Source organism: Anoplopoma fimbria, chromosome 24 (assembly GCF_027596085.1).
Source record: "Anoplopoma fimbria isolate UVic2021 breed Golden Eagle Sablefish chromosome 24, Afim_UVic_2022, whole genome shotgun sequence".
NCBI lineage: Eukaryota > Metazoa > Chordata > Actinopteri > Perciformes > Anoplopomatidae > Anoplopoma > Anoplopoma fimbria.
This window is the reverse complement of record NC_072472.1, coordinates 17,786,892-17,813,261: the sequence shown is the minus strand read 5'-3', so window position 1 is coordinate 17,813,261 and position 26,370 is coordinate 17,786,892. Positions and strand designations below refer to the sequence as shown.

The following is a 26,370-nucleotide window of genomic DNA, read 5'->3' as shown; positions in this document are numbered from 1 at the left end:
CAATCGGTATGGCATTGACCATATGTTGAATAATATAGCCTACTATTTGTTATTCCAATTACATTCAGTACACAGTATTTTTTAGCTCTGCCTGATGGATTTGCACTCATCTAATGTGCGCAGTGTACTGCTGCTTTACAGACTCGGAATTTGCATTATAATGATTTAGAACACCAATGCATTTTTAATGCTCATAAACAAGAGTGTGCACTGTGGCTTTTTTTTTTCACGGAATGTGTTTGCTCCACCATTTAACTGTGTAGCAACTCCTTGGTATGAAATTGCCCTTGCTTTTGTATGAGACTAATCATTATGAAAATATGTATTTGCTGAAACACAAATACATTTAACTAGAATTTTAGGTGAGCCACAGTGTTTTAATAACACACACTTTGGTCAGAGCTATGGCACAACTGTGATCTGGATGTAAGCTTGCCTTCAAGAAAAACTTTTAATTAATGGTGTGTCTCATAAGTAGTTTTATGAGCCCTGATGTTTTGATAGTGATTAACAAAACTTAAGGGATTTTTGTTTTTCACGCTCAATATCTCAGAAACCACTGACTATTTTTTTTTTTTTTTTTTTTTTTTTTTTTTTTTTTTATTTTTTTTTATTTTTTAGTGGTGTAGACACTGCATTTGAGTATTTCTTTTTTTATGTGTACAGATTGACCCAAGGGGGGTGGTATGCTTTCCATTTTGTGATCCATATATTAATAACCTGTCACCAAAGTACATTTTTAAAGACAGCACAAGGAAGGACAGAGCATGCATGATACATTCATCCTGCTTTCAATTTGTGTGCTACTTCCTCCATTAATATTCAGAAAATAATTCATGTTAGGCACTGGGGAGCAAAAACACACAATCCAGATAGTCATATTATATTATAATATTATACCGTGTGGCGCTGTAGCCCCATAAAAACATTTCTAGAAATCGTGATTGTGTAATTTTAATCTCATCATAAAAGTATACATCTATTCTATTGTATATGTCTATTCAATAAATGTTCTTTATATTTTTTCAGCTTGTTATCAATTAAAAGTACACCTGACAGGAGACCTCAAATACAAACAAAAGGCAACTTAACTCACACAATGCATCCACAGCAAATGCATGATAGTCTCTTAAGGTATTAGGGTGGCCCTAAGCCTTTATCTTATCAGGTTTCAGTCCAATACACAGGAGGATGGGGGCGGGGACAAAAGGAAGCCAAGCAATTAATTGTCTTCTCTGCTTGGCATCTCATTTCAACACCCCAGAAGGTCTATTACAGGAGCAAGACAGTCATTAAACCTCGACAATAATCACTGCTGAGCTATGCCTCCATCCTTTCGTGCTACTTCAGTGTCTCCTGCTTAATGGCACCCGGCTATGACAATTTCCCCTCAAAAGCGATAAAATGTTGATACATGCGAGGCAATTTATAGTATTTAAATGCCATGTTAGTCGCATCGGTGACATGAAACAGAAGCACGGAAGTAATATTATTGCGTGCTTGAATTAGTCTATTAAACAGACTAAACAATCCACTAAAATGACTTCATAATAGAAGACCTCTTCAGATGCAAAAACCCTCCAATGCTCTCAAGCCACCAGAGCACGAAAGATAATAAAAGAAGGTGGTAGTGGGAGGCAGAGAACAAAAGTTAAGAAAAAAAAATGTAGGACGGGGAAAGTGAGGCTGAAAAAGAGCTTGGTGGGTGAAAACGAAGAAGATAGAGGTTGAGGCGCTCAAAAAGAAACTGGTGGGGGTTATGGGGATGAGGCTGAGGGTGAGAAAAAGGAGTTTGAGAAGAACAAAACTGGCAGTTGGGGGAGAGGAGATGGTTCATTTGTCACTGTCAGATCAGCTTGTTTCTCCTTCATAACTGCAAGGACGAGATCTGGCCCACAACCCAGTTCCAATAGCTCCCCGTTCTTAAGCCAACCGCCCATCACCATCCATCCTCCAACCTCTGCCAGCACCTGCCCCTCGCTCCAATCGCTTGAGATGAGGATGCAACCCATGCTACAGTGCACTCCGTACACACACGATTTCGTCTGCCTGCGTGGGCATGCTCACTGAGCTTAATCAAATGTTTGTCCCAGTAACAGTAGCAACCTATAGCCTGGAGTAAAATCATCTATCCAAAGGCATGTCGGAATGATATTAGCATTTCTTTCAGAAGCTAAATTAATAAGGCATATCAAAGCAATTGTCTTTTTTAAAAAGCTTGCTTCCTTGATGGAAGATAAATGTTTGATTTCCCCTGAATATCGTTCAGTTTGACCATGGCTCCTCTTTATTCTCTATATGTACCTCCTGCAATGAGGAGGAGGCAGCATGCTGATGTAGCACTCCTGGATGCATCACAGGCAGAATTCGACAAACTTTTATTGGCTGAGTGTCTACCCCAACCTGAGCCCTGTAATGAGTACTGTGGTGGTGCTTCCTCAGTCAAAATCTCTCAGTTGGAGGTTAAAAAAAAAACCCACTTTATTTGGCTCAGGAAGCACGATGTGGTTGGCATTCATATTTTGTTCAGTCCCCGGTGGGTAATGTGTCTAAGCATCCTTCACCAGGTGTAATTAACCTGAATTGTCCATGGTGTGTAGGCAAGTCGGCAATTACCGCAACTAAATGCGAGATGCTTCTGCTGCTCATGCAGTTATCTGACGAGCAATTCAGTTTCAAAACAGTAAGGATAAACTTTCTTACTTTGGAGTCTTTTCTTTTACTAGAAGTATTTCTAGCCATCTTGGGCTTACGACTGCTTGGCTATTCGTTCATTTGTTTCATGCTGCGTATTATGTGCCATCTCATTACTTTTCTTTTTTTCCAAATGTTTCTATAGTGCAATTCACTCTTCTCTCTTCAGCTCTTATTTACCACCCAAACAACATTTCTATGTCTATACCAATCTTGAAAAGACTAAATGACTGTTAGAACTACTGCAGCTATATTTAACAATGCCAAAGTCGTTGTCAGTCAGAACCTATTAAATATTTCAAGAAATATGCATTGTTTTGAGACATTTGCTTGGTTATCGTCAGTTAGATTAGAAGAGCAATAATATTTAGTGATTTTTCTCTGTGTGATCAATACGGCGAACATAGTGTTGTCCATGGCATATACACTACATTCTGCTTACAATCCCACAATGCAATGCATTCCATTTTTTTCTGCTCTTGATCAAGAAAGAGTTTCATGGAGTTTTCCAAGCTGCTCCACGAACTTTCTATTTTCTATATCTACAAGTGTTAGTTCGACACATACAATTTGCAATTACAGTATGGGCAGTTTTCCTGCTTCCAATCACTGTGCTGAGCTACAGTAACACCCCCTAGAGCTTCCTCTGTTAGAAACACATGGAAGTGACACATTTCTTTTTAAAGCTGAGAAGCTGTAGCATGTTAGCATGTTCACAGGAGCTGTTCTGGCAGTTGTTACTCGTCAAAAAGTGATTTAATCGGGGAGATTGGTGGAACTACTTAGAATTGTATGGGAATGTAAAATTAATGTTGCTTAATAGATGTCAGAAGTGTTGCATGTGTCAAAATGTCCCGTTGAATGAAAATACATAATTGTAATTGTCTTACAACATAAGAAATGTTAATGAAAATCTTGACTGAGTAAAATCCTTTTTTGTGAGAGATTTTGAGGCAACCTTTTTGATTCAGATTTAGAATGTTGAGCACATCAAGCTTAACAAGATTATTTCATTTTGACAATGTACTCAGAAATGTAAATGGCATGGCCACATTAGTTGTCTTAGCCCCATTCATTTGGCTTTCACTAGCTTACAATGAAATTCAAAATCTTTTTTATAACACTAAGTGCTCATCTTTTTGAATAAGATGCTGGTATAAAGTCAAACTTGTCAACACCCTTTTCACAGAGCAATCCTCAATTTTCTTACTTCCTACTTTGATAACCAAGGCAAACCACATCATTCATCTATTAAGTCTGTTTTACACATCACAAGATATGTTTACTGTTAAATCACTTTGTGAAGGTAAGTAACACAACCATGCAGATTAATTATAATTAAAATGTACATTAAATTTCTTAAGGGAAATATCTGTCTGCAAATGACCCAGTAGGAGACATTATGGTTGTGAAAAGGAGAAGGTGATAAAATAATGCAAAACTAAGAAACCATAAATACGTTGCTGTCAAAAGAGGAATTAACACCTGGGAACACTTCGGGTAATGTGGTTTGGGAATCTTTTCTCAGAAAATTAATCTCAGCTTTTCTAAAAAAATATGCGGGTTGATAACGTTCATATAAATATCAGAATATATGATTTTATATCATATTAAATATACTGTATTATGAATGGATTTTTTTTTGCCATGTAACCTTTTAGGGGCATACTTTACATAGTACAATACCCTAATCCTATATCAAATGTATATTTGTATTCTGAGCTGCTGTCATGCTATGGAAAACTCAAGCAATAGAAGTGAATGACGTGCACCATGTACAAAAATCAGTTGTACCATCTTGTAAAATGTGTGTTAAGTACATAAATACAATTCAAGGATTTCATTTGCATGTGTTCATCCATCATTGTCTCTTTTTAAACAATTAAGTTAAAGCATACATAATACAAATACCACATGCACTTGTGAATGAGGTTGAATTTTTTTCTTAAATACTTGCTGCTATTAAATAATCAAAAAGGCATGGAACACAGGAAATGATTCATTATCCCACAACATTTTGTCACAAGAAGAAATGTTTCCTTAAAGCTAATTAAAAAACATTAATTAGGCAGTGCTTCCAAAACTGTGTATTGCAAACTTTTGGTTTGACAGGAGTGTGTGGTTGTGACACTTCGGATTGCTTTAAAAGCGTACACATTTTAAGCTGTTTAGGATGTTTATTAAACGCCGTAAAAGTGTCCCGAAATACCAAATGGTATGTGGGATGTAACAGCCCCACAGAAATGCCCCAGAAATAGCAATTTATGGCCAAGTCAGGGATTCACCTTTGACTTGATCTAGGATTTAGAATTTCAAACTCGCTGTGAAAAATGTGTCTGCCACTGGAAGATTTGGGTCAGGCTCATCAAACGTAATAAGCAGTGCTCTGATCACATGAGAGGCAGTATGCTGAAACCTCTCAGCGGTATGCAATTGTTCCAATCGAAGGAGGGCGAAAGAGCTGCCACTTGCTGGAGAGCGTGTTCAGGCAGCTGCAAAAGACTGCGCAAAATCTCAGCTGGGATCTGTGTTAGCTCAATAATGCTCATGCCAATTCATATTTATAATGGTCATTTGTATTATGGGTTAGGTAGCTTCCTTGAATGATGATGCGATAACTGTATAGTTAAAATAGCTGTCACCAAACGTCACTAAATTTGAGGATGATTATCACTGACACATTCCAATTCCAATTAAGTTGTCTGAAGCTATTTAACAACGTGTAGCAACAGGACCTGACACCAATGCTTTTATGTATAACATTACACATGGCTCTGAATGACAGATCAAATAAGTTTTACACCATCTGTAACTGTGCACCTTTGTGGCTGACTGGCCTTAAAGGTGTCTGTGGGCCAGAGCACTACCCTAATGGACCTTAATGGGTTTTATGGTGCACTGCAGGCTTCTAATGGGGTAGTGTGTCTGATGGGGATGCTGCACTCCAGCCCTCCTGGGCCTTGTCTTGGTTCCTAATGTGACCTGAAGTGAAGAATGCATAATGTATCACTGTCTCTCTAAGTCAGAGGTTAATACCCAGAGTTAAAGAAAGTGGAGAATTGTGGGGGGTGAAAACAGGGAAATGTGAGGTTGTGAGAATGTGCAAGAGCAAAAGACACAAAAAGAGAAGCCCAGGAGTCAAAGCAGCGGGAGAAAGAAAATAGCATGGCATATTATTGAGGGACACTTTGCTGCTAAGCTGCTTATTGATAAAAGCACTAATCTGCCTGGCAGAAGGTAAGGAGGCTGGGTTGTGTGGTGATATTATATCTCAGCTAAAGGCAATGCCATCAGGGAGCTGAGCCTCCACACAGCTTTACCTAAAAGAGTTACTCATTTTATTTATTTTTTTTCACATAAAAGACAGAATCTGACCATGTGCCACTCGCCGAAAGCATATGCGCCTGAGGAAAAAAATGAGAGCAGATCGCTGTGAACCACCGGCTTTTCATCAGACATTTCATCAGACTTGATCAATAGGGAGAAAACCATCACTTTTTAATATGTATATAGATCACTAGCGTCACTTTAATTATTTTCCCTCTACATCAAAGAGCAAGTCAGCATTGCCAGGCATTTTGATGACATCAAGAGGGCTGGCAGTCAGGGGCGAGCTGCACAGAAAGTTCAATCACAGTGGCCATTCATCAGGAAGACTTTTTTAACAGGTCCTTTTGCCCTTAAATCAATACATTGTTACATTATTAAAAACCTGTTTGATGCATAATCACTGCATTAAAACCTGACATGATGAAACAGTATTCATAAATAGGGCCATTAACTGTGGCTGCTGGTGTTTGGGCAAATCAAATCTACAATGGTTACCAGGAATATTATTTTAGCCAATAGTGTCATTGGCCATGAAATCAAAGGGGACAATTATCCAGATTTAGGGTTGCAGTTTGGAGCCGTATTCCGGCTTGCAAAAATACAAGGATACCTTAAGCTACGACACTAACGAATCCTTTTATCTATCCTTGTTATTTTGTAGGAGCAGAGACCAATGTTGAAAACACGCAGGTGACGTTGAAAGGCTTCTCATTTATAGCCACCGCTGACTGTTGCTTTGGTCGGTTGGTTAATGAGCTTTTCCAACCGCTGACTGTACTCAGCCAAAGATTAAAAAAAAAAAACCCACATCACTCTGTAAATGCGAGTGAACTGTGTTTTTGTAGTTTAACAGAGAGGTGACTGTTCTCTAGAGAAATAATGTAGCCGTTTTATTCAATATGCGTATGTTAATTAATCAACCAATTGAGTCAGGACTTTCATTATTTGGATCAAGTAATTTGTGAAAAAACAGGAGCAAAAGTCAGAATAATATCAGGTTGTGGACATTAATTATTAATTAGACTTTTTATTTAACGTCAATGTGGTAAATCTACTAGCCCCCTCTAAAAACTGTTACATTTCTAGCTTCTCAACCAAACAACAGCTGATCACAGATCTACACTGAATCTTTGAGTTGCAGTTACTTATAACGTTAGTTACTTGCAAATTATGAAAGCTTAACTAAAAACCAAGCATTATGACAATGATTGGTTGGAGACGCTCTCTATATCCTGCTGTTGAAATGTTAATCACCTTGCAAGTACCGCACAATTTCTGACTTACAATGCAAAGAAAATCTGTTCACAACAACAGGCAAAGAGGAAGTGACAAGTTTTACACTGTTACTAATTTCATGCACAAAAATCATCAACATAAGCCCAGTGGTATCACACTTGCTTTGCACAGGTCTTGTTATGTTTTGTTAAAAATAACAAGGAATATCACTTACCACTACGTAAAACAATGTGTGGAAAGTTACAGATTTCAGTTTTTTGCATTGACTGAGCGAGAAGCCTCAGCAGATAGCTATAGATATATACGTTAATTATGCTTTATAGACTGAAAGTATACTACTCCCTCCTGTGCATGGTCTTGGCCCGTTATCTACACCTGTCAGTCCTGCCACACTGTGGCTGGTGCGGCCAATCTCAGAGGGCCAAATCTAACCATTCAATCTAGAGCGAGGTGCAATGGAATCAATCCTAATGTCCGAGTTCAAAGGATGGTTCTCTCATTAGGGCAAGCCTGTTAATTGAAGTAATTTGCCTCTCTGCTGTCTCTCTTGCCCTCACCATGTTGATCAACCCTCCAGTTAGAGGATTTTTTTATTGGGAGCATTCCGAATCAATATCTCCTCTGTTACCTAGAGTGGTGGGAAACCCGTAATTGTATCTATTTTGTCTGCAAGTGCAACTGTTTGACAAGAATATCTCATCTACAACCTTTTTGACCATAAAATTGTTTTTTCTATTCATGTTATATTAGCTACTTTAGATTTCTTAAAATAAAATAAAAGACAAGATGAGAGTAATAAAAAACACCTGACGATACACTACACTTTGTTAAAATGACTACAACTACTATTCTACTACTCTGCTACTGATGGTACTGGATGTCTGGTAATCCTATCACACATCCCCATACACAAACACTCTGGAAAAGCCTTCCTGCCTTCAAGAGAAATAAACAGATTAAAGGGATTCTTAGTAACATGGAGTGAGGTGCTGTATATTTAAACAACTAAATTTAACAATAAACACAAATAAGTGACTATATTCAGCATATACACAAACCCTCCATTCAAGTGCAAAGGATTGAGTCAATTAGTGACATACAATGTTAATCCTACTCAGTCATTGGCAATTTCAGTTTTGTTTTTTTAATTAGAAACCCAATTTACTTTTTTAAGCCCTATAATAAGCATCCTCCTGCCCGATAAGTACTTGTAGTGGTTAATATGTACACCCAAGTGTGTCCAACTTCACGTCAGGATCCATGGATTCCGACTTCGAGTTAAGTCAATTTTTAATCTTCTCTCCTTAACTACCTGGAACCCACCAATAAGTCTCGCACTCCAACTCGCCTGCTGGTGTAAAACCAGAAATCTGCATACTAATGAGAATCACATGCATCGAATAGGATTTGACTTGTTACGCCACAAGAACTTAAAGAAAACTCTGTTCGGACAGCTGATTTGGCCTCTGAATAATTAGGATGGATCCTGATATCTAGGCGCTCCAGGATTTAAGTGAACATGAAACAAGAGGGTACATGGAGGGTGGCAAGAAAATTGTAAATGTGCTGAGTATAGCGGGAAGCCTGTGCACCCGGAGTTTCCGCATAAGCCTTGATTATTGAGCTGTGCCATCGTTTATATTGTGCAGAGCCAGATCGCACAGCTGACATCCGTCTCCGTCTACTGTAATTCAAGGTAACGCACACCCTCTCTACCCAGGCAAGACACTTCAAAGGATGTCTGTGGATGTTATGTGAATATTTTTGGCCTCAATCTCCACCTGCCGAGCGCAGTTTTTAATAGCAATGAGCAGACACACCAAAGAAGATATGGAGGGGTGGAGTTTAAGGATTTTGGGCTCTAGCCCACTAGATTTATGCAGAGGAATTACTACAGCAGTAGAATTAAAGCAATATTCATGGCAGATCAGCTTGTTGTGACTGTATTCATATTAATTTGAGCATTGGCTTAGACGTCGTCCCTTTCATGTCTGTTGTAGTGTTGACTTGTTTGAATATTATGCAGAACCAAAGAGGGAAATAATTTGAGATTGTACACAAAGTCTTTCCCAGGCTTCCACGGTTCAAAAACACCATTAGTATTTTTCTTCATTCATTTTAGAGGACTGTTATATTCCAGAGGTAGTGGTGTGTGTATGTGTGTGTGTGTCTGTGGGTATGTTTGTGCGTGTGTGTGCAAAACACTATTACATCTAGGTTTTGGATGAGATTTTATTTGTGCTGCTGTTTTTGGCGTTGTTTTGTTGGCCAGCTATTGTCTGTCAATGAGCTAAATGTCTAAAAAGATGCCTGCCTGACTTTAATGCAGTCGCACGAGCTTGGCTGCTGGAGCTATGGCAGCAGTTCCAACAGACGGGCCAGGGACCAACCCTGTGAAAAATGAATAACAGAAATGTATTTGACATGGTAAATACATTTTGTTATAGATTACTGTAAATCAATGAGCAACTAGGAGATTGAAGGACATCTGGGCTACTAACCCACAGCCTAATCTACAGACCACCGGCACTCTTTCTCTCACTAATGATTTTGTGCCTTAAATTACAAAGATTATCTAAACGTGACTCAGATTGATGTCGGCCCAGGTGACAGTTTAGGGCTTACACTGAAGAAATGTAACTTGACATTAGTCTATTACTCGTAAATCATCATTTAAAAAAAAATCACAAAAGGAGTTAAATCAGGTTTAAGAACAAAACGGCGCTTCATGCTTCCATAAGTTTTAATTTTTTTAAAGTTCAGAGAAACTTGAGGTAGCAGACTAAAGGACAGGTCGATCATTTTTAAGTCTTGTTTTCTAGTGAATATTCACTTGTCTGATGTAGGTATGCTAGTATGGAATGGTTCCAGTCTGCCTATAATGCCGACAATATAATAGCAGTTACTTGCCCTAATGATCAATATCAATAGGAGGACAGACAAGCTGTTGTTTATAATTTGTTCATGTTTTTATATACAACTCCTCACATTTAATTAATTAATTAATTAATTTAGTGTACAAGTTTGTGTGAATATTTCTATGTGTAGAGTTGCCCTCATCATTTGTGTGTGTATAAATAATATTTTATTATGCTTTCACTTAATTATTGTCTCAAGGGGAAGTTGCCAGTTCAGTGTTCCTGTTCAGCCATCCTAAACAAAATGAAATTAGAAGCACACAGTATTTAAAGGCGATGCTTCAGCAGAAAATAATGAAAAGTCTCTGGAGTTTTGGGCTTTATTTTCTTATGGGAAAAAAAAATATATGGATGGGAGGGGCTCAGTGTAATTCAACAGTGTTATGCAGTGCTGTTGGTATTTAATGTTTCTCCCTCAGACAACTTGTGGATGACACTCAGCTTATTGTTGCACGGAAATTCTAAGCTTCAAGGTCTTGTTCAGACAAATGTACATAAAGTTCTACTTTGCACTTAACTCTTCAATTGTATGGCCGGAAGTCCTTCACCAGCAACTCAATACACCTCCATTTCTCTCCCAGCCATATTCTCTCATTCACAAACACTTGTATTGCTTATATCTTATTTTGAATGCTGACAGCAATCTCAGTTCAGCACATACAAACATATGCCATTACGTGTATCTTGGTACTCACTGCATCATCCTTTTCTTTCTCCTTTCAGGTTCCCAATTAAAAAGTACTGAAAATTATGAAAGCTTCCTCCGGAGAATGTACTCCTGTCATCTTTATGACTGTTTGATCCGGCAATGCCTTGGCTCCATCAAGTATGGATCAAAGTACCATACATTCATTACTGGCATCTGCTCTTAAAACAGCCTCTCTGTGTTTGTTTCCAAGTCAGAAACTTCCCTTTATCAAAGCCAAAAAATAATAATTTTCTTCCAAAAATCTTTTTGGGTGATGTTTTAAAAAGAAATGATGGTATTCCTAGCATATAAACCTACTTTATTATTTCAGATTGCATATTTTCAAATAGATTAAATCACATATGTGTTTAAAAATTTAAGAAATAGACAATATCCCATAATGAAAGCAAAAACCATGGAGTGGAGAGTTATTCGCTGATTTAATCAATGTTTTGTGTTTGTGTGTGTGTATATATATATATATATATATATATATATATATATATATATATATATATATATATATATATATATATATATATATATGTGTATAAATAAAAAACACAGTTATATTTGGAAATAGTGTTGTTAAGAGGTGAAATGGAAGCAGTATTGGTGAATAAACAATAATCAGTACTTTCAATAGGATGTAGTGTACAATACAATGTATTGAATCACGCTTTTACGCTAACAAACAGTAAGCAAAACATGCAGTACACGCAGGGTAAATTATTCCAGCATCAAAAATGCTATTTACCCCACTTTCCCTCCAGCCTTCCTTTCTGGGTAATCAGCCAGGGCAAATATGTGGTGCACAAAGAGCCGTGTGTGTCGGGCTGTGGGGGTGTCTGTATCTATCTCTGCGACGTGTCTGTTTGAAAAATACTGGAAGGCAGATTGGAAACCGAGATAGGAAAACATCAGGAAAATAAGCCAGCTGTACTACTTGGTTTTCCCAACTGTTCACCAAAATGCAGATGACATACTTTTTTGATGATTTCTAGGTTTCACTGGTTTTGGGTGCAGGTTAGAGACAATAATGTGTCACAGTGTTGGAGAACAATTGCATATTTTGCCTCCAGCCTCGTCGGTACTATACCTTTGCTGAGTTTAAACTGCAGTTTTGGGCTAAATCGGGCTAATCCCAGCTCAAAGGGATGCCTAAAGTTCACAAAGCGTGGGCCCTGCTTAAGAAAGAAGCAGGTTAATTAAGACTCACAGTGACTCACTCTTCCCACTTTCCTGCTCTCAGAATCCACTTGGCTTCAAGTGACTGCAGACAGAATTGGAGATGAACGAGTGGCCCAAGGGGGGACAACACTCATCCATTTTTGATAAACAAAGCATTTTAATAGTGTGAATGTATATAATGGATGAATTTACAGCATTTCAGGCAGACAAGATTGCTGGTTAACACAGAATTCTCAGTGTTTCATACCACTTGCAGTGGGCCTCGTGCTAGAGCCAGTTGTACGAACAGAGTCTTTCTTAAGTGGCTTGCATGAGTGATGGTTTGGGAGAACCTGCTGCCGTCATCAATTTCCAGGTATTTTGAAAGTTCTCTAAGGTACGAACACAATTTACGAGTGTTCCAGACGTGTCGTAAGAGTCATATGCAGTTAGGCTGCTGTTACCCAAGTGTTTATCTAATGGATTGTATATTTAATGACTTTGAGGCAATTTTAGAAAGGTCTTTATGAATAACAGTTCCATTATCATATTGACATTATCCTGTTTGACTCTGCAATTCAAATTACAGGCTAATATAATTCTACATTTATTTATATAACCTCACGTTATCGACATTAATTTAATCTGGCTATTAATGCTATTGTATAGCAGTACATGACATTTTTCATATTAAACCATTTCTTCTATATTTCAATGACTCTACGACCCTCAGGTGACACGGCATTAACAGCACTCGTTATTTTTCTGCATTCCTTTAGCTTGTCATTTAATTCCGCTGCTGAAGCTTTTAAAAATTACAAACTTTCCTTTATGGATCTCCGAAAGCAGGGCTTCAATATTGGACATCTGGGGCAGAACGCGCAGCCTTATATGTTAACTGACCGACTAGCCTGCAGCTCGCAGCTAACGGTGCTAACAGCTCTTACAGTACAAACTATGGCTTAAGGGCTGACAGAGCTAACAGTGTTTGTCTGCTATGTCTGCAAGGAGAAGCTCTGATACCACACACACAGGGAGGGCTGTGCAAGTAGACATTACTAGAAAATAGGTGTTTGCTTATATATTGATGCTCTGAATCACATATATTGCACCTTTAAGATAACAATATGAAAAATGGTCTTGCATGCGATTGCTCAAACGCAGGATTCTCATTAAGCGATGTGTGAAAAAAGGTGCTAGCTCTTGGACCCAAAAGAGCTAATTATCAGCTCTAATGGCTAATGTGAGTCACTGGTTTCTCCAGCAACCATCATGCAATATCACACATCCAAAGGTGATGAAAGGGGGGGGACTAAAACTACAAAGATCTTTCTTGTCCCAGAAATATAAAGCTTACCATGTCACTTCTAGATATGACTGTGCAGCACTGTGACAACAGTGGTGACATTCATCGTCCATAACAGAAACTTTAAATGAGTAAAGGAGAGTGCATGTTTGTGTGCAAATATATATTTTTCACATGAATATATTATAATGTTATTTCAATCCTAATTCAGGAACAAGTATTGTTTGCATTGTCTACTTGTAGTGTCTACACTGCACATGCCATGCTCTGGATCATGCATGTATACAATTCAATGATTCATTTGAAATATCCATACTTTCCCGTATGTAAATGTATACCAGGGCCCAGTACAGAAAGTGTGATATACACTTGAGAGAAGTGTAATTTGCCAAGACCCTTAGGAAAATTTCCAATGTCCCCACTTTAATTATAATATTACCCAAACAGGTGCAAGCAGTATGAAATTAACCAAAAGGACCTCTGTTCAGCCAGGGAAGCTACAGCACTCATGAAGCGAGCTCATCCTGTTTGATTAAGTCGAGTATAGAAACATTTGGGGTTTGTTTGATGTTGCATATGCACTTGTTAGGGTATTTTCTTTTGCCAAAAAACGATGTTTTTCATATCAGACATAGTGTAAAATCAACACTTTTAAAATGTAGTATTTCAAACACTTAACTTGTGTTTGGTATAATTCAGAGGATCACTGACTACAGGAGCCTTTCTATATCAGCCTCACAGGGCTTTACCATCTTTCCTTCTGCGCATGATGCAATGGTAGTCCAACTGCACAGAGGCTTTGCAACACTTAGAAGCAAAGGAGCACTGTCCATGGTTCTGAATTCCTAGGATCTAGACACAAACAGTACATGACAACCATTGGTTACACTTGTGGTTATGGCTTTTGGATGTCTGCTTCTCTTCCTGGCATTTACTGGTTTGTTTTTTTATGAAACAAGAATTTGAAAAGGCAATGGGTATTTTTTTTCCCTCACTGTGTTTAGAGGCAGTATGTCTGTTGCAATATACTACTACTCCAGAAACCCCCAGCATTTCAGGAATTATTTGCCAAAGTGGGTTAATCTAAGGCAATTAGAGGCAAAATCTCGACAGAGTCTTGGGAAAAGATCAAAATGTTTATGAATTGATAACAGCTCTAGCTCCTAGTCTACGAAACAAAACAAATATTGCTTTGCACATATAGCTGGCACATACTTAGATAATGCTGTGATTAAATTAGGACATTTGAAACATCTGATTTGGTTTTGGCACATCAACAACCCATTCTTGAGTAAACAGTATTTAAATATTCTGCTATTCAGCCAGGCTGTTCTCAAGGCAAGAATTTAAATGTGTAGATGTTTCCATAAAAATGAAAAAACTCTCTTTTGAAACCTGATAAACAAATTAATTATGTTATAATGGACAAATTGTTAAATGTGTGCACTATATTCTGTCTAGAGTCAAGACGATGCAGCAAACAGGGCTACATATTGTACATCTAAATTAATATTAGGGCAGTGATACACAGTACAAAATGTCTCATACTCTCTCACACACATCTCTACTATTAGTCTATATACTTGTATATCACTTACCTTCCAATACGAACCACATATACTACTTTTTTTGTCCTCTTTGTGGACTGTTTGCATGTATTCCAATTGTATCTAATAAAATTGCCTGGTATAGCCAATTGAAGAGTGCATTGTTTATTTATATTTTTATTTATTAAAAAAAAGAAGAGCACATTATTTAAATGGTAAGAAGCGTCTACAGCTCCAAGTCCACAGTGAATTTTTTTTGCGTCAAAAATTTACTTTCCTGCATTCTGGTGGATATTTATGCACCAAATGATAGTGGAAATGTTTAAAAAATAAAATCCTCAAAATCAGAGGCATAACATGTATTTTCTAACAAAAATGTGTCATGATGAGTCCACTGGTACTGTTTTCTGCCCCGTGTGTAAAGTGCACAATAGCCTTTGTCAGCGCTCAGTCTCCTCTCCTCGTCCCCCTGTGTGTGTGAGTCTAGAAGTAGCCTACTTCATTGGACTGTGGCCCTTCAGTAGACGGCAGTGTTTTGAGGCTGATGTCTGCACGCATAACGCACCTCTACTCCGGCAGTGCCTGGCTGCCAGCCTTCAGCACCCCCGTCAGTGGATAAATAGCAAACAAATCATTATCATTAAACACAATATGAAACAATATAAGTAAATTATAGTAACGAATAGTTGGAAGCTTTGCAGCTTCATCCATGACGTTGCTGCACAGCTTTTTTGGGGGGTTTCTGCATGTTTATTCATTCTGTTTAAAGTCATCACTTCTGCATATTTGCAGATAAAGATTATGCCACACAAAAGTTATTAGTATTATACTATTGGTAGAATTAGATTCCAGTGGGGGCCGAGGAGGATTTTTTCTGACTCCTGTGATCCAAACATTTCCAATAAATCCAGAACGTTGTTAAGTCCTAAAGTCAAAATTCACAGAAAAGAGAAATGAAATCCTTTCCCAAATTCAAAATTTTTTTTTTTATGTAACGAAATGCATGTTGGAATCCATGCTCATTTGTTGCAGTTTAGCATTTCAAAAGCAACATTTTCACCGCAGATAAGCGCCAGCTTCTCTAATTTGCCAAATCCACCATTTAAAAAGAAAGACATTAGGCGCATCTGGCTTTTATACAACACCTTTGTCCCTTGCGCATTACTCTGCGCCCGGATAATTACTGCAAAAGTGGAGTTGGACACACACTAAATGCGCTTTGGACCATGCGCTAGGGATTGTTTAAATAGAGATCTTAATGTCCAACCTAATTAGCGTTGCCTCAATTTCAATTATCTCGGCTGATTTCTTTTTTTTTTTTAAGTCTGACCTGCAAATTCCAATTTTTGCCAATTCTGATTTTAGTTCTAAATCTATTATTGACAGCAAGACTGTAGACAACTTTTGTTTTGACCACCTCCCAACAAAATTATATCACACAACTGGAACTATTCTCGCCAAAAAACACATTTCACATTTAAACACATCATGATAGCATTATAATAAGCCTTTACCCTATATAGAGTAGAGCTTGAATGCACCGTAATGCAAGTTAATGTAACATCCTTTAAAGTTAGCGGTTTAGCACCATGCTGTTGGAAGACAATCTGATCCCTGCAATTACTCTGAGAAGCATGATGGGAATGAATTACCATTTAACATTAGTCTGATTAAGTTAATTGTTCCGTTTTTTTTAAGATTGTTCCTCCACTGCTTATTTTAGACTTGCAGTTCTCAGAATTTGTGAACTTTATGTCTTCTTCACTCACCGTCATATGCTGTGTGTGTGGCTGGGAAGTTACTGTCTGTGCCACTGTCTGTGTCGACATGAAGCTATCATGCAGCAGCAGCACCCTAAAAGTGTGGCCGGCAAAAAATATGAAATATGAAACCAACCGGCTGTTTACTGATCAGTGCCAGTGTTCCGTAAAAAACGACCGGTTTTGATAAGAAGCCAACTGAGTTGTGCATTCCTAAACTTAATTAAATTTTTACCTAAACCATAAAAAACACATCCTTTAAAGAAGTTGGGACTGAAAAATGTTGATGTTTGAAAGACATGTACAATAGACACACACACACACACACACACACACACACACACACACACACACACACACACACACACACACACACACACACACACACACACACACACACACACACACACACTTTTTACAGTTTCCAGATCAGACTTCTTTAGTTTGTTGAAAACTTCCTCAGCTTTCATCATACAGAAGATTTCTGTTTCTAAACTTGAGGCAAAAGGAACAATAATACGCCAGATAATTACAAAGCTAGATCTAAAAAAAAGTAAACAAAGTTAGACAAAATATACTTATTATATTTTGTCTGCTCATAATCTGTGACAAACACATGCTTTAACAGTCAGACATAACATCAAGAAGTTTAGTACAAACCTAGACACCTGACCACATTCCCAATGAAAAGCCATTGTCAATATAGCACGGTTAATTAAAGCTAGGGCACCACTCTACATCTGTCACATCACTTGGCAGTTAGTTTAATTATATATTTTGGTCAATCTGTTCTTCCTGATGTGAGAGGGGATGCCATACATGGGACAGCATCTGCTGAGGTATGTCACATGAGCTTCAACATCTGTCCATGTTTTTACGCAGCCTGTCAATCACTGGAGTCATGTCTCATACGCATTTATGTTCTCATATTGAGAAACCACAAACACTGTGAAGTGCTTCGAGCTCACATCTGTGCCGCATTTACAATTAATACTCTTTTACTGAGCAGTAAAAAAAACTACACACAAACACAGAGATTGGCACTACACACAAATATCCAGTCACACCCTGTGGCTTGCAGTCATTTTGGTCCCTTATGTTGTCCATCAAGGAGACAGTGGTGACTGTTCTCGAAACTGACTCCACCCACAAAGGCTTGTGATCACCTTACCTGTCAGCAAGCATCTGCTGAAACTACCAACAAGCCAACTGTGAAAAATGTGTCAGCTACACATGTTCAGAACTCAGCGCCATATTTTCCACTTCTATTTTTGCTAAATTTTTACGTGTCAAACTTTATCTGCAGTGCCTTGGAGAATATCAAACTGTTTTGTATGTATGACACTGTGATTCGACATATGGAAGCTTCTTGAAAATCAATGCCAACTCGCCACGGATGAAAATAAGTTGTATACATCACTTTCTAATATTTCCAATATAAAAATGATGGTTGTTTTTAAATACCGCTGTAGCAACATAATTGCATTGTTAAAGCTAGTCATTTTTGTTCTATTTACAAATATTTCTGTTCATCACCTAGAGGTGGTGAGAACCATCAGTCGTGTTAGGTTGCTGATCGTGGACGCACGGCATTTGTTTGAAAAGGAATGCCCCTATAGTGGGGGATCTTTGGATTTGGGTGCTTTTTGGATTTATGTGATACTGTTTCTATACCCTAGATTACTTTTTTTTTTCTCAAATACAATGAAAGTTAAAAAAAAAGGGAGATGCATTTCAATAGTCCGTCTATAGCTATCGTAATAAACTGGTGGGATCAGAATGTTATTATTTAAGGATAATGGTAGTCTGCCTTATCCCCCCCTGAACACACACACACAAATAGACGTCTACACTTGTCTGGTTCAAAAAGCACATTCACACACTTGCAGATGACACAGAAACCTAGAGACACAATAGCTTTCTATCCCTAGACTCTCCAATTTTCCTTTCGTAATCCCCTCTGAGTCTATTAATATTTCTGTTTCCATGGCGATTGGAGCCTTGCCAAATGTTGTACAGATAAGAGGCGATAAGAGCATAAGGAGCAGGGAGATAAGGGCAAGTGACCCGGAGAGATCAGAGCACTAGAGGTCAGGCAGAAGATCAGAAGTAAGTCACTGAGAAATGGACCATCCCAGCTTAACTCTACTGCCGACCCCAGGAAAAACCTGAATACAAAGGGTTCATAAAAGTTCTCTAGTAGTGCAAGGTTTGAACACCAACTTGGAGTTGATTTTTGAACAACGTGTATCAAATTTAACCCTCAGGAGATGTAAAATAAGAACAAAAAAGACAATTGTATGACAGCATGTCACTGCACTTAATTATAAAGAGAAACAGCACTATAACTATTTATATCTGGATAAATGGATCATAAATACTCCCAAAGCATATAAATGCTGTCATTTTGACCAAAGAAATTTTGATCAACAAGAATACCATGAATACCAAGTCATATCATTTTAAACATTTTGTCTCTTCTTGATCTGCCATCACACTTATTATGTACTGTTCTGCAGAGTTGCAGGGAATTTAATTGTAAAAAATAAAAAAAAGAGATGTTTTTTTTTTATTGTTCTTTTTTTTTTAAACGTTCTTCAAATTTGAACTGATGGCACACCGATATCAAAATATATTAGAAATACTTCAAAATTGATAAAATGTTATAGTCTTCTAAGTAGATCATGGCTCAATACTAAAGCTGACAACCTAGTCCCAAGAGAGTTGTTCATTCTTTTTTAGATGTTTTAAAACTGCACACTTTAAGAATAATATAATCATGAGTTCTGAAATTGAATTACCCTAAAACAATGTGACACACCAAACAGCCATTCCTCTAACAAACATCAAGACAGAAGTAACATTTTGTAGGGTCTGACTTTACCTGTTTGTTGCTGTACTTCAATTGGCTCGTCTTGTAGCTGTAATCTGAGTATTGGTCTGAGCTGGTAGAGTTGTCATCTCCTCCCGTTCCTACAAAGGTGTTGGCAGCGGGAAGGTCCTGGACAGCTTGATGCTTCTGTGAGGCTGAAGGGGATTGGGCCTGCAGCTGGATGGATGGTAGGGGGGAGTTGGAGCGGTAGTGCCTGCCTATATCTGGGCTTCCTGGTGAATACGTTAAGGGTAAGTGTATCCTGGGGCTATCATTGACTCCATCAAGGTTGAACTTGAGACTCTTTTGCAGGCTGACTTCCTCATCTTCACCGAGTGGTTTTGGAGACTTTTGGGGTTTTCCTTTCCTTCCTCGTTTGCCTTTGGCATTCTTTGGCACCTGTTTGGGTGCATATAAGTCCTTTGTTTCCTTCTTGCCAGCCTGATACCCGCTCTTAGTTTCTCTCTGGATGCGGTGTCGAACAAATACCACCGCCAAGATCAGCATGACAACGCCTGCCACACCAGCAAGGCTTCCAAACAAAATGTTACTACGCTGTGCAGCAAAACCATTGTCAGGATCACCAGCAATGTCCCTGTCCAGTGGGGTGTAAAGACTGTGTCCTACTAGAGCCTCCACTAAGCTGACATTTGAAATGGTTTCATTGACATAGATGTGGACCAGGGCAGTGGCATGACGTGCAGGCTTCCCCCTGTCACTCACTCGCACCACAAGCCGATGTAGTCCGCCATGTTTACGGGTCATCTCTTTTGCAAGAGTGATCTCCCCACTGGACGGGGAAATGCGAAATAACTGGTATGGGTTTCCACCAGCAATGCTGAAGACCAGCTCTGCATTAGGCCCACTATCCAGGTCTTCAGCTTCTACTATCTCAACATGGCTATCTGGGGAAGCTAAGGGTGACAAGTGCCTGAAAGAGGAATTGGAGGGCTTAGTGACGACGGGATCATTGTCGTTTTCATCCAGCACATTGATGGTAACGCCCACATATGAAGATCGAGGTGGCTCTCCTCCATCCACTGCTTTTAAACGAAAAGTATAGCTGCTTTCTTTCTCCCGGTCGAATGAGATGCTTGACAGAATGGTGCCTGTTCCATTTTGAACAACAAACTTTCCACCATCAGGCTCTACGGAGAGCTGAACATGGGCGTTCTCCCCTTTGTCCACATCCAGGACAGTCACCATGCCAACTGGACTGAGGGGAGGCATGTTTTCCAAAACTGAAAAGCTGTAGCCACTAAGCATGAACTTAGGGTCATTGTCATTGCGGTCAAGGACTTTTATTACAACAGTTGCTGTTCCTTTATGAACAGGTGACCCTTTATCTGCTGCGGTGACCCGGAACTCATAGCGTTCTTTATGCTCACGGTCAAGCGGGCTTCGGGCTCTTACTTCGCCTGTATTTGGGTCAATCTCAAACAGACCTTTGATGGATGAGTCTGCCACAATACTATAGAGGAGCTCGGCATTAGTGCCGCTGTCGGCATCCGAAGCTATAACATCCAAAACCCTCTCCCCTGGTTGGTTTTCTTCGGCAAAATCGACCTCAAACACGACTGGGGAGAAGATTGGAGAGTTGTCGTTCACATCAGTCACCTGCACCTTGAGAGAATTTGTACTAGAGAGTGCCGGATTTCCAGAATCCACAGCCACAATCTCTACTCGGTAATCCCTAATCCTTTCGTAGTCGAGGGGAGTGGTGGTCTGTAGGAAATACTTCCTCTTGTTGTCACTGGATGAGTCACTGGCAGGGCGGAGCTGAAAGGGCACATCTCCTGCAACCACACAAGTGACCACAGCATTCTCTCCCTCATCCTTGTCAGACACTTGCACCAAAGCAACAGGAGATCCGACAGGCATGTCTTCTGAAATGTTTGCCACTCCTTCGCTGTGTGTCACAAGACCAATTCCACGAATCTCCACAGCTGGAGCGTTGTCATTTTGGTCAGTCACCTCTATGGTTACAAATGTCTTGGAGCTTTTGGGTTGAGGACCCTTATCCCTCGCCACCACATAGAAGGACAAGCTGCTGATTTCCTCCCTGTCCAAGGATCCTTTGACATAGATGATGCCAGTGGACCGATCAATTCGTAAGAGTTTCGGTACTGGGTCTACTGCTTGGTGAAGGGTGTACTCAATTTCTCCATTAGGGCCCATGTCCGAGTCATTTGCTTTGACCTAAAATGAAAGGAGTGCTGTGGTTAGAGGCTTGATATATTCACAACAAATTGGGGTTAGAATTAAAAGGTAGCCAGTGTAGGATTTTCACTATTTGTCGATGAATTATTAATAAATGAATCAACGGATGTCTGATGACTTCAAAGCACAGCGAGTGAACAGCTATATTTGGGGATTTTGTGTCACAAGCCTCTTTTTTCTCTTTGCCCCCTTTCTCTTATTACAGAAATGGGCTAGAGAAAAGGTTCACATGAAAACAGAGCTGATATTTCTTTCATGACCCTCAATTTCCCAGTGGTATTCAGGGGAAATTTTACACAGATTATTTTACTCCTACACTATTACATTGTGTATCTGTAATTCTATTTATTGTATGATAACAAAACAAAAGAAATAACCAGCTTAATACCCTGTACAAGCATAATATAATAATGCTCTAACACTTCTAGTATTTTTTTGACAACGCACATTTGAGTAATAGGAGTGAAACATGTTACAAATAACAGATTATAAAAAAAATGCTAATCAAGGTATGTGAGCTGACAAGTGTGGCCTTGGTTTCCGTGAGTTCTGCATTAGAGGCTGAATTCTGAACATTCCGAGTTGTAAGGCTAATTAATTTCAAATCACAATGGCATAATAAAAATATCTATCTTTGATTTAGATTTTCACATTAAGACTGTATCTGAGGAATAAGCACTGCACACACATGACGCAGAGACTCATTTTTCAAAAACATCTTGATAAATTGGCTGAGCTTTTCTTTGTGTCTGTGTTTCCTTGTTGTTGAATATAAAAACTCTAAATGTTACATCAAGCAGGACCAAACAATTTTGGTTGCAATTGAACTATTCACTCCAGACTGCAATTTGTTTTAAATGAGTTCTTAGTCAGTATATTTGAATCATAATCTTACCTGCAACACCGAGTGCCCCACTGGACTGTTTTCCAACACTTCCGCCTCATACGTGGACCTTTCAAATTTCGGGGAGTTGTCATTGGCATCAGTGACCACCACTCTCAGCAGTGCACTGCTGTAGCGCTGTGGGTTTCCTCCATCCACTGCCTTGATGGTGAGGTCATAGGAATCCTTTAACTCACGATCTAGGTTGCCCAGGACAATGAGCTGTGGGAGCTTACCCCCCCTGTCTTCAGCCACCTGTAAACCAAATAGGGTTGCTGCGTCTGGCCCTGCAGTCAGAGCATAATCCGCCACTCCATTCCTGTCTGAGTCCCTGTCTGTAGCTAAAGGTATGGAGAATAGTGCCCCCATGATGGTATTCTCAGGGACAGAGATGGTGAGCACAGAAGAGGGAAATTGTGGAGTGTTGTCATTGATGTCCTGTACCTCAATGCGTCCTTCAATGAGTCGTGGGCTCTGGTTCTGTATCAGATCTGTCACCGATACTTCAAATTCCAGGTAGCAGGGCTTACCCTTAACAAGGGTTCGACAGTCCCTCAGGGTCTCTCTGTCTATGGGAATCTCTGTGGTGAAAATGTCTCCCGTCTTTCCATCGACACGAAGGTAAGGGGCACCCACCTCCAGCTTGTAGAGATGACCCGAGTCTGGCAGGCCCTGGTCTGCTGCCAGGCTACCAATAAGGGTGTTGGGAGGCTGCTCCTCCTGGACCCGGTACAGGATACTGCCTTCAGCTGAGCCACAGTGCAGCACCAGGATCCAGAACAGCACTACTTGTAAATTCAGTTCCATTAGGTCATCAGAAGATCTGCCTGCAAAATAACAAGAGTATTTGTGTCAAAATGTTATGAAAAGGAAAACACAGGACTCATATAAACTTGTCAGACTGGAGAGATACATGGAGGATTAAAAACAAACAGTCTCTGTGTTCTTTTCTAACATAAATCTGTAAAGTGAAATATTTTGGTTAATAAGTAGTATCAAACGCAACAGGTCTAGAAGCACAATATAATAAGTAGACAACAATAACAACACAGGGAACAATCTGAAAGTGCAATCATAACTATACCCCGGCTTCTTTTCTGTCCCAGGGCTTCAATATCTTCAATGAATGTCTCAGCTTTACAAATTTTATGTAGGAATTATTGTAGGAACAAGAAATTGTATCTTGTGAGCTTCGACACAAAACAAATTTGAGGGCCGTTGTGGATTGCATTGTTTCAGCTGCGTAATCAAATAAAAGCGTAATACAAAATCAGATTGCCCAAGAGACTCATTATTTTGGTATTACACTACTAGACATTGAGTGGTAAAGCAAAGCAGCTCAAGAGTAACCTGTATAAAACACATAAATCCTCACCAAACCTGCCAAGATGGTGTCCAAAGTTAGACTAATCTATTTCATTACTGGAGAGGCCTCTAACAACAAGCGCTTGCAAACTAAAGGTTGCGGAGGCAATGAGATCATCATTCAGATTATGCAATTTAGACATTATTATCACATGCAGCTTGAAACAATGCACAATGCAGAAATTTCCATGCATGTTCCATTGCTACTGGCTAGCTCAAACACCGTAATCATTATGTTTGATTTTAAACCTTTCAACTCTGTAATTGCGACCCATTATTTTAGTGTCTGCTTTGATCTGCGTTCCCTCTAGCTAAAGAAGTCTTTTTTCATGCTACAATGATTTTAGACTACAATTATTTCTTCTGTGTGTGTGCGTGTGCGTGTAGAATTCTATTGGTAATTGGAATGAGAGCAGACGTTGAGGTTAAGTTTCGAGGTCCAGTGCTCTGGAAAACTTATTGGTGGCAATATTTTACCAGTTTTGTGTGTACGGCGCATCTCTGAGTATCTACACATCCCCAATTTTTGATAAAAAGTGATGTGTAGTTGAAGCATTGTGTTACCTTACAGATAGAATAACTTTAATAGAAGAAAAGAGTACAGGTACTGGATCTAATCTCGGCTGGAACCCTGAGGGAACCCTCAGGGAAAAGAAGTGAGATCAGTGCAGCCTTAGTTTGTGTGCTTGTGAGAAACATGAATATGGTCAAATAGTGTTACACGGAGCTCAAATCACTACATTGTGTTTCTATCCACATGAAACAACGTTCCAGAGAGGAGCAAGGCAAATGTGTATTAAGCGAGACAGCAGAACACAAATATACAGAAATCCAATGAGAAATCCAATTCCTTTTGAATACATTAAAATTGGAAGTGCAGGTTATTGATGCACTAATTGCTCAGTTATCGATGTGTCCCTTTTTACATTTGCAGGGGGAGCCTCAAGTCAATGTGGCGTGAACGGTGAGTGTGCATTCTGTGTGTCCGTGTGTGATGGGGAAAAATAGGCAAGCAGGAGTAAAAACATAATCAGCAGGCACTTTCCAAAACACATTACTTATACCTACTGCTGACAGCTAAATTCAAAACATCGTCATTTGCATAATAATTATAAAATAAAGGTTGTGCCAGATAGAATTGTAACTCTTCCATCTTGCAAACCCTGCTTAAAGAGAAGAGCTTGTGAAACGGTATGTTAGATAACAACAATTGATTTTTTACATTGTGATTTATTTAACATGATCATCCTCTGACCAAATATTTCTGTATGCGCACAGGTCCCGAATGTCACCGTCACATAATATTAGCTTTAGCTTTCTTGACACTTGCATCATCTTTTATTTGTCTGATCATCACTGATGAATTTAAGTTTACAAAATGGCCAAATTTCAAAATGAAAACTTTAATTAATGTCATAATGTTTTGTATGGCTATAACTGTCCCCCTGCCATTACAGCCACTTCTAGAATGAACAGAAGATGCTTTGATAGTGACATGATTGTTATGGTTGATGACACTCATGACTTAATGTCTTCCAGTTGGCCTCATGCCTGTCTTCCAGATGGCATCGTGCCTGGCAGCCACGGCGAATTGGTGTTCTTTTTTTCTTTGTTTACATTGACATTAAAATTCATGTTGTTTGTGAAACAAGCGTTCTGCCATCACTCAGTGCGAGTCTCTTATCGGTTGAATATTATTGACACCACGACTTTGGGCTTCTATCGCACATTTCTCAACTATCTCACAAATATTTTATCAAAAGCTTGACAGCAATCTTATTCTTTCTTCCTCTTTTTCCCTCAAAACACTCCGAGGTTGTGGCGAAGTAGAACGAGTGTGGAGATTTTGTTCACTACTGGGCGAGTGCAAGTCACACCATAGTTCACTACCTGAGCAGCAAAATGGATGAATTAGAACTGCTGAACACAACTAGGCGTGACATTTCCTGCATCTCAGCGCTTTTCCTCTGAAAAAACTTGGTTATCATCTGCCATCCCAGATGGTGTGGTAGACCCACAAGACTACAAGCTGATTCAGGCAGATCGCGATACATAACTCAGCACAAAATCAAAGGGAAGAACAAGAAGTTAGTTCTTCCAGTGTGTTCAGATGTATGTGTCACATCACGGTTCTGGTCGACCACTCTAACCACTGCTTCTGTAGGGACAGAATTTTGCAATTAGAGTGGCAGTTTTTGGGCAGATACTAGAACTGGATCAGGCATTGCAACAGTGAAATCTTCAGGAAGTCCGAAGATGAGAAAGTTAAATCTTTTTTTTCTACTGAAACTCACCCCGTCAACACCCGAGAACTGTGGCAGCACAGTGGTGTATAACTGAGAGAATCACTGAAGAAACTCTCTTCATCCATGTCTACCCAT

General features: G+C 39.2%; 1 protein-coding gene across 1 annotated transcript in view; it reads right to left on the bottom strand.

Annotated features, from left to right (window-relative positions):
- pcdh1a (protocadherin 1a) overlaps positions 1–23,431 on the bottom strand; it is a 73,109-nt gene extending 49,678 nt beyond the window's left edge. Inside the window, exons 1-2 of the mRNA XM_054626492.1 lie at positions 22,637–23,431; positions 19,534–21,720 (exon numbers count right to left, since the gene is read on the bottom strand). Of these exons, the coding sequence (XP_054482467.1) occupies positions 19,534–21,720; positions 22,637–23,431 (2,982 nt within the window). The remainder of the gene's footprint in view (positions 1–19,533; positions 21,721–22,636) is intronic.
- Positions 23,432–26,370: the final 2,939 nt, after the last annotated feature.